This window comes from Dendrobium catenatum, unplaced genomic scaffold (genome assembly GCF_001605985.2).
Source record: "Dendrobium catenatum unplaced genomic scaffold, ASM160598v2 fragScaff_scaffold_621, whole genome shotgun sequence".
Classification (NCBI taxonomy): domain Eukaryota; kingdom Viridiplantae; phylum Streptophyta; class Magnoliopsida; order Asparagales; family Orchidaceae; genus Dendrobium; species Dendrobium catenatum.
The window spans coordinates 18,518,862-18,529,136 of NW_021319083.1; the positions used below are offsets into that span (position 1 = coordinate 18,518,862).

A 10,275-nucleotide genomic window follows, 5' to 3' on the forward strand; every position below is an offset into this window, starting at 1 on the left:
TTTCATTTTGGGGGATTGGTGCGCTAAACTGGGTTTTGCGATTCGTGCGCCCTTAGAGCATCTCCAACATAAAATTCAATTTTTCACTCCAAAATGCAATGAAATTCAAAAATATCGTTATTCATCTCTAATCGAACTCCATTTTGCGCGCTTCTGCGAAAGTAACCGTCTTTTCCCTCTTTCGCGTGTTTCTTTGGCAAATCTGATAGAGACAGAAAAATCGCGTAGGTGAACAGTGCAATGCCAATATTGGCATCGCACTATTCACTCGCAATCAAATAGCGGAAGATTTGGTATTCGGCTGGAGCGACTGAACGACATCATGCGCATGTTTGACGTTCGGTTGGAGATTTCAATTTTTCTCCATAAAAGACAAACTAAAAGCTATCCATTTAGAGTTTGACTTCCATCTAATCAAATTGAAATGCATATAATTTCAAACTTTGGAGGTTGGACTTTTATAAATAAAAAAAAAATCAATGATAGGTTTTTATTTATTTATTTATTTTTTAAACATGCCTTTAGACTTACAACTTTTGAGAAAATGTTTAAAAAAAAATCTTTTTTATCGATAACTTTTATTATATAAAATTTAATATAAATTCTTCATAAAAAGATCCATTATTTTTCCTTTGTTAACATAGTTTATATTTAAGATTATAAATTTAAAATATTAATATTAATTATTAAAAAAGGAATATACCCATAAATAATTAAAAAATATAAAGAACTCCAAAATAGCTTTAATTAAATTTTATAATATAAATAATATATATGAAAATTTTAATATACATATTCTCGATATAATAATATTCTTACGCTCATCGCTTTCAGACAGCTTTCTGCCAGCGTACCGCGGGCTCCACCAAGTCATAAATTATTTTTATTATTATTCAAATAAAACGAACAGATCAAACTCCAAATTTAAAAATATTTGAAAATTGAATCGAATAATTGTTAAATTCTGAAGAATAATTTAAATAAGAATTTAATATTATCAAATTATTTATTAATATTTATAATTACTTAATATTACTTATTACGAATAATTTATTTTATATGATTGAATATTATTACTTTTTATGTAACTTATATCTCAATTAATTAAACATTAAGTTAATGAAATATTAATTTTATTTAATTTATATGCAAAAATTAAAAAATTATCACTATATAATAACTTGAATTACTTATTATTATTTTTTAATTTGAAATTAGGAAAAAAATGATAAGCAAATTTAAGAAAAGATGTAGGATAAAAAAAGAACATGGGAATGGTGGACTATATTCTTCTCAGTCATTGCTTGCCTATTTTTATAATCTACTCTTTTATTTTGTTTAGCCCTATGCCTATTTAGGGTTTGCTTTTCCTTAGAATTATAATTTTGAAAGAGTAGCTTAATGATCCTTTTTAGCCTCTTTTGATGATGTCAATATTCGTGTTCGATTGTAAGTATTAAGGCTACATGTAATTAGTCATGTAACCGTATATATGTAATAAATAACCTGTACCTGTAAATTCTCAAATTCCCAAAAAATTTGAGGGCTGCTGGTATATTGTACTCGCCGCCAACAGGATCTTGTGGTGTTGTTGAGAGAGAAGTAGACGAATCCTCCATGAGAATACTGATCACCAGTAGATCTACCGAAGAAGAAGGATGAATAGAAGAAGAACGATCGATAGAGGAAGAAAGGTACTGTTCAAGAAAAAGAAACTTGAACCGTGCTCATACCATAAAGACAGAGACATTGTGTACAGAACAAATATGATTTTATTATGTTGAGCTTAATACAGAGCCTGGCTATTTATAGCAAGATATCATCTATATACATGTACAGGTTATTTATTACATATATACGGTTACATGACTAATTACAGGTAGCCTTAATAGTAAGTCATTATGGGAGCTCACCATGGAATTAACGATATTTCCCCCCTTTCGCATGCCCCTTCGACTAATTCCCGTTAATATGTTGAACATATGTATTTACATCAGAGTAAGCAAATGAAGTGTATTAAAAGCCAATTTATTAATAATATGCAAATAATTAATACATCCAAATAAAAATAGTTCTGATATTAGCCAAGAGGAATGTAAATAGGACAAAAACAAGAAAGAAAATTACCCAACCATCAATCAAAAGCAAAATAAACTGTTACAAATATAAAATACCAAAACTAATCTTCTGCTTTTAACTCTTCTCCTGAGATGATGGTCCACTAAACATGCTTGTAGGACCTACTGTAAAAAGGACAACTGTGTGATTTTAATAAATCAAACTCAACAATTAACTTATATCTATCAAAGTATAAAGGAAAAGAAACGGGACATGCAATATGGACATCTAAATGGTAGAAGTAATAACATAATTTTAGCAAAACAAAGTAGAAATAACACATTTCATGTTTCCTACTACATAATTCTAATATGCTAGTGTCATTAATGTATTAGCTAAATTTCTATCAATGCAAATTATTATAATCCTCATAAATATAATCATACTAGCATCATCATACCTCAACTGACATATCAGTCATTTATTGTTTACAACTCAAGTGTGTGTATATATATATATAATCGATTTATCATTTACCCATCATCGATAAGGTAAACGCCAACCCAAGGAAATGCATTGATTTCTTGTAGAGTCGGCACTCTAGGGATCCATTGACCCCGACTAGCCAAAAACCAATAGGATTTTATTGACAGACACATAATTATACACGACAAATGCTTTTATGAATAACCAACATATATTATATAAATCAACATGTTAAATATGATTTGTATAATTGTTATGATGTACATGAATGAGATTCATTTTATTTAACAAAACTAAATAGTATATTTTTTTTCCAACACAAAATTAACTTGCATGAATAAGAACTAAAGAGCAATAAATCAAGGTAAAGTTAAGTTTATCACATGTTGATTCATTATAAACAATACTGAAGGTTTACTGCATGTGTGATTATGCTAAAGAATTCAAAATAAAATCGCCAATTTAAAATTCTAAATAATTATAAGAGAACCTAATATAATTGGCATGAATTATGCCTCTAACAAAGAATGATGTGTTTACATAAAAATAGATAACAATACTTACCATTAGGCTAGTGACATAAAGCCCAAAACTCAAAAGATGCTTAACCGATTATGCCTCGAGGATAAAATTCAAAAGCCCTATGGCTACAAGCAATAAATCCTAATTTAACATTCAAGATATGACTAAAGGGAAACAATTCAGACTTGAAAACATAATGAATGTTAATAATTAAGCCTACAAGATTCATGCATGAGTTTGTCATCGAAGGAGGCATTGCTGTCGTCGACCTTAAAACTTAGAGACGTATAGGGTTTCCTTTTTTATCTTCTTTTTTTTTTCCGTCATTGATGAAGAGATTGCATGAGTCATCGGCTCCTTCATTGCTATTCGACTTCGCTCCTTGGACGACATTCCCTTCCAATCGGATCGGAAGTTACAACATTTTGATCAGAAGCAACGACGGGAGTTCGCTAGCTATGAAGGTAACTTTCTTCGTTTCATGCGCTTAGAGGCATTTGCTTTTTTATCTTCTTGTTGATTTGCTCTAGAGATTGCAGGAGTTGTCGACTCCTTCGTTGTTGTTCGACTTCGCTCATTGACGATGTTCCCTTCCAGACGGATTGGAAGTTACAGCATTTTGATCGGAAGCAATGACTGGAGTTCGCTCGCTGTGAAGGTAACTTGCTCTGTTTCATGCACTTAGAGGCCAAATCCCGTAAATACACCGAACTACATGATTCCAGATCAAAACCAGGCCATTTTCAGGTTTCCGAGTCAATCCGAACCCGACCCAGAATTCAAAACAGGTAAAAAATCAAGACCTGAATCCGACCTGTTTCGAATTCGGATTGACCCTAACCTAAAAAATTCGGATCAGCTTCGAGTTGAATTTTCAGATCGTATTAATTTTTGACACCCTAACTTAGTGGTTTCTTTGGAGCGAAAGAAATGAAGAGATGGAGAAAGGATGATTTTGGCTGCTATTGCAAGGAGCAGGGAAAATTTGATGCCTTAAGTTGTTTATTTGCTTTAAAAGTCAAGATGAAGGAGGCGTCTGGCGAGAGAATCAAAGAGAAAAAAAAGTAAAATTTATCGGATATAAAGGAGATTTGCGGCAGAGGGAGGCTGGTCGGTCCGTCGCGTGCGAAGGTTGCGAGCGGCCGATCGGACGGAAAGCCGTCCCGGCATTTGTTCGTCCGAAAGACGTGGACCGAACCCGTCCAGGTTATACCAATCGATCGCTCTGCGTACGAGATCTAACATTTCGGAATTTTCCGCCGTCGTCTCCTCCGATGACAACGACAAACGGCTCCCCTTCTTCCTCCTCTTCTTCCGCCACTATCTCTTCTTCCTCTGAAGCCAACAATCGTAACCCTAACCCCAACCCTAACCCTAGTTCCAGCTCCAGCAACACGATGCACTCCTGGTGGGAATCCGTCTCCAAGGCCCAGTCCCGCATCCATGCCCTCTCCTCTCTCCTCGCTTCACCTTCTCTTATCTCCCTCGCCGAATCCGACCGTCCAGCTCGCTCCCTTCTTAATTCCAGTGACGCCTATCTCGCCGTCTCCGCTGCGCTTTCCCACACCTCCGCCGGATCTGGTGACGATCCACTCTGCCAGTGGCTCTACGAGACGTACCAGTCCTCAGATCCCGACCTCCGCCTCGTTGTTCTCGCTTTTGTACCCCTCCTTGCCGGCCTATACCTCTCCCGCGTGGTCACCTTTTCTGTCTCTTCGGCATCTGGTTCTGCGCCTTCTCTTGCCGGTTTTGAAGCAGTACTTCTCGCGCTCTATGGCTCCGAGGTCAAAGTCCGCTCGGGCAAACCCCTCCTCATATCTATTCCGGATCTATCACAGCCCTCCCTTTACCACACTCCGTCGAAAGGCTCTGTTTCAGCGCATAAACCGACCATTGGAGTTCTATCTCCGCCGTTAGAGCCTCAGATAGCCGTGAAATCCACGAAGCGTGCATCTATTGTTGGAATTGCTCTTGATTGCTACTACAGAAAGATATCTCTCATGCCTTCGTGTTCTAAGATTGATTTCTGCGAGTTTGTTTCGTCATGGGCTGGCCAAGATTGTCCGTGTCGCCATGAATTTGATGATGACATTAATTCATCTTCCTCTCCAGAGATGAGGAGCTTTGGTGAAGAAGGTGGAGATATCGAGAATGCAGCTGAGGGAATGGGTGGGTTGGCCATTCAGGATCGGTTGAATGGGGAATGCAAGTGGGAGGGGGTTGGAAGGAATTCACGAAGAGGCTCAAGAGTTCCGCTTCCTTGGGAGCTCTTGCAGCCAGTTATGAGAATTTTGGGGCACTGTCTTCTGGCTCCATTGATTTCAGAGGAGGTGAAGGATGCAGCTTCGGCTGCTGTCCGCTGTGTCTATGCACGGGCCTCACATGATATAACACCCCAAGTGATTCTGGCTGCTCGCAGTTTGATCCAGCTGGATAAGAGTACAAGGAAGACTGCGAAAGATGCACTGATGTTTGCTGCACCTGGGCCTGCGTCAAACCCAAGCACTCCTAGCAAACCTAGGAGACCTGAGGTACTTTTGGCATCAAAATGATTCAACAAATTATGTCATATTAGTTTTCTGGTGTCGCGTATCTGTTTTTGTAGGAGGTTACGAGGATGATTCTCTTATTATAGTGCTAATATGTAATGATTTCGTTACCCTCTACTTGTTGATGGATAGATTTGTGGATCATGGCTTAGCCTGCGAGTTTTTACTTCTTAAAAATTTAAATGAACTTCCGTTAATGTGAATTATCGATGAGGCTTATAGAATTTCTCAATTTCTCGTGTAATTGTGAATTTTTGAAGCATCTTTTATAGTGTGCAATGTATACAGCCTTGTTCAACTAATTTGGTTGGACTTCTGAATCCTAATTTCCATCTTCATATAATTTTATTCTGTTTGGATTTTGTTGTTCATAAGATGATTCTCGAACTTAATTTATCGAGAGTGTAAGAAAAATCTCTTTGCAAAGTTTGTGAAGTGATCATTGCAAATGTTTTGACTATCCAACACAAAAATAGTATTTACGGGTGTAAGTTGTAAGGATTTAAAAAAAAAGGTAAAAAGAGAAGCCTTAAGATAAAGTGGTGGATATTGAAAGGAAAGAAGCATTATTATAAGGTTTTCACTCCTATAATCTTTCATCTTAGTTATATTTATGTCCCCGATGATGTGATAATAGGTGATCTTATTTAATGCTATGTTGCTATTGACTTCATTATATGATTGTCGAATGATTTTATGATATTTTATTTTGTTCATGGCATGTGCAAAATGCAATTGCATTGATATTCTAGTTTGGTTTTCACCTTCATTAAGTGCTGATTGGATGTGATTCTTCTTAGTTCAGTGCTATTGTGGATTGCAAACTTTTTAAGGGGGCATTATCTTTTTGTACTATTGTGAGGCATGGATCATTATTTGAAATTTATTTCCTTCGCTCTGTTTGAAATCAGAAATTTAGTCCTTATTTTGTATATGTGATTGATTGTTATCAAATATAGCATGATTTGATTATTTCCGCTTGCTGTTTTAGTTTCGCTCAATGTCTAATTCATTTGTTTGCATGAATTGGTATATGTGATTTTTGATAGACGATTGCTAAATTTAACTTGTGTAGATTTTGTGTAGATTTGGGTTTCATCTAAAGGGATGATTAAGTGTCAAAATTGATAGTTTATGAACACAAATTTGAATTTATTTGTGTGATTTTGTGCATTCCATTATATGTTTGCATTATGTAACCCTAGTCTTTAATATGCTTGTATCATATTTGGTATCATAGCTCAAGGTTGTATCAAAATATCAACTAGAAGTGAGGATTTATATTGGGGTGAGTTAACAAATCATCAAAGAGACCTGATTCTAACAACTAAAAAACAAAATCAATTATTTGAATTGCTTAACAAACAAAATCAAATGAATGATAATATAAATCAGGTTAAAGAATGAATTAAAAACTTGAAAATGAATCAACCTAAACCACATTAGCATGAAGTTGAATCTAATTATAATGATGAATTCATCTATTTGAATGCCAACATAGTTAGAAGTCAAGAAAGTCATCTTGAGAGAAACAATCAAGATTGTTCTTTTAGGGTATGCGATACGAAGCTTGTGACAATCATAAACATCAAATATATGACTTGAACAATGAAATGTCAAAGAAGTTACCATTGAACTGTCAATGTTAATTCTTAAGGTTTTTGCTAGGCGATGAACATGCATAATTTCTTTGAGTAACAAGTGATGTTGGGTGAGCATCAATTTTGATTTGCTAGACTAAAATTAACTAGGCTAAGCTAGAATATACTAGGTGAGCATGAAAAATAAAGGAAAATTTTTTATAGAGAACCTACATATATTTGGGTTGAAATACAAAAATTTGTTTAAAGAAATTTTTTGTCATTATCATATCATGATCATCTAATTAATGAATTTAATTCCATAAAATAAGGAAGAAAGATTGTCACTAAATATATGAACAAAGAATTACTACTAGATTCTTAAATTAGTGAAGATCTTAAAATAACACTTTATAGATTTAGATTTGGATTAAGACTTGCATCAAACAAGAGATGACACCTTATATCATGACTTAAGCAATCTTTCCAACTTGCCTTAGATTTGGAACGATATTGAAATTTCCTTTCTTATTAGAGAGTTACTATTAATGTTGAAAATACATTTTTTCATCAAAGTAATCAAACTCTATATGCGGTACCCAATACACCTAAACAGAGTAACATCACTATTATAATAATTGGAAATCTATTGCTTCTACATTTGGTTCTAAGATTTATGCTAAAGCCTATTACAAGTGTCATTAATTTTGTCATTATGAAAATGAATGTCCTTGTAGAAAATTGTATGCTGTTTGGAGGAAAAGAAAAAAATAATAATAAGGATAATTTGCATGAATTTGAAGAAGAGATAAGTGAATTTAATGAGGAGAGAAGTGATCTTGAAGTAGCCTTAGTTGAAATACTTTTTAAGCTTACAACTAAATTAAGACTTAGACATTAAAAGTGATATAAAACCTTATCACATTTCTTTACTTGAGGATGCTTTCTACTTGCATTAGATTTTGTACAAATATTGGAAATTTTCTATTACTAATGCAGTTAATATATTAAAAATACATTTTCTTCATCAAAGTGGTTAATTTTATTATATTGCACTCACTACATATGAACAGAGGAGCACCACCCGTAATTAGGATAATAAAGGAAATATTGCTTCAACATTTGGTTAAAATATTTCCATTAAGGCATATTTTAAGTGTTGTATGATTGTGTGACTTGTGTCACCTAGATATTTAGTTCCCATTTGTTAGTTTATATCTTTTTTTTATTATTATTAGTTTTAATGACAGGATGTTCAATATGAGGTATCATGGTATATGTTTTTCATAGATAATATATTTATAAGCAATGAGACAAATGCTAAAATAAATTTAAAATTAGAACAATGGAGATAATATTTATAAAATGGATGGCATGTTATTGGTCGAAGAAACTTATTATATGATATGTAATTCTAGTCAGCATAATATTAATAATTTTTAGTCAATTACTTAGAAATTAATTGATACTTGTGTGCTATTCATTTAAGTATCTTTGATCTGTTTAGCATAAGAATAAAGATAAAGACCAAGGATATAACTTCTAGATTTATGACTAGGTTGTTAAATGGCAAAGTATCTAAGGTATTTAATGCAATAAATGAATATCATGGAGACCTAAATGTAAATTTTATAAAAAATCCCATTAGGTTTGTTTTGTTGTGTTAAAAAAATCATTAATAACCAAGATGATATACATTAGGATGCTGATAATATTAAGAGAATGATAATATTAAAAGCATGATGAATGTAAAATCTATGAAAGATATAGTTAAGTAGTTTGGAAATGAACAACAAAAGCTAGAGAATCAACTTAGGAGGATTAAATTAATTTCCAATTGTTAGGAAGGTAAAAAGGTAGATCCAAGGTAATATGGATATGAATTTTTTATAAATATTTACCCAAAACAGATTTTACACCTCATCTAACTTATCATATTAATGTATTTAGTTATTCGATCAAAGATTCTGTTAGACCGGTCCACTGGACCGGTCCAGGCGAGACCGGTTCATGGACGAAATCGCAAAAACGGCGGAGATTCCGCCTCCTGGCGGAGAACGAGCGGCCCGAGCGCTCAAACAAAGCGTTTTAGGAAGGATTTTTGGGGGGTTTCAGAGAGAAATTTGAATGTAGGGACTGTTTAGGGAATTCCTTTTGATTTGTATGCATTAAATAGATGTTTTCCTAGGGTTTGGGCATCTTGAATTTGGCTGAAATTTGATATCTCTTAGATTTAGGTTTCTTTGGGCTCTAGCGGCGTCTAGAGATTTGGGAGAGATCGATCCTCCTCTCGAATTGAGGATCAATTGTATCTTTGCTAATTTTCTTGCATCTACTAGTTAAATAAAAGTTTTTCCTACGATTTTCTCTCAGTTTTCCACTGTTTTCACTGTTCTCCTGCTCTGGACAGCAGTATTTCATGGAGATTTGCTGTAAAGGTGAATAGGAAATACTTGATTTCAAGTATTTCCTATCAGATTCTTGATGATCACAATGGAAACTTGAAGGACCACTACGAGGCCATAAAAAGGGTTGGAGGCTAGGTTAAAAGGCTAGACTAGTTTCTAAATTATCTTTTAAAAGCTTTTTTAGTATAAGGGTAGAATGCAGCGAGCAAATGCCTGAAGAACACTCTCAAGTTGGCCAATAATAAATCATATTAGTTGGCTAGTCTATGATCATTTTTTCATTTCCAAATCTAGTATTTGAGAATCATAATCGTCAGAGTATAGAATAAGAACATAAATCTCAAATAACAAATTATTTCATTCGTTCAAATTATAACCATTTTCAAAGTTGCTAAATATTCATCATCAATATCAGTTTCAACACAATTAGATTATTCTGGCTAAAGCAAATAATTCAGATTATTTAACAGCTAAAGTATTGCCGGACAAATCTTAAAAATTCTGCGAAGAATGATAAATTTAAACACTTAAATTAAGAAAAAGTAATTAAAAGAGGTAACCGAAGGCTTCGTGTGGGACGGGTTCTTAATTGCTTCTTAAAGCTGTTTTTTAGAACAAAAACTGATAATAACTGCATCATGTATGAACATTTGTGGAAAAAAAATTGAAGTA

General features: G+C 33.8%; 1 protein-coding gene across 1 annotated transcript; it reads left to right on the plus strand.

The window, feature by feature from the left end:
• The first annotated feature begins 4,092 nt into the window (after nt 1-4,092).
• LOC110112334 lies at nt 4,093-5,941 on the plus strand. Its single transcript, XM_020844530.2, has one exon. The coding sequence runs from the start codon at nt 4,341-4,343 to the stop codon at nt 5,616-5,618; it is 1,278 nt and encodes a 425-aa protein (XP_020700189.1). The 5' UTR covers nt 4,093-4,340; the 3' UTR covers nt 5,619-5,941.
• The last annotated feature ends 4,334 nt before the right edge of the window (nt 5,942-10,275 follow it).

Bases quoted from the DNA above. Each gene is read 5' to 3' on its own strand.
- LOC110112334 (XM_020844530.2), top strand. From the start codon at position 4,341: ATGACAACGACAAACGGCTCCCCTTCTTCCTCCTCTTCTTCCGCCACT.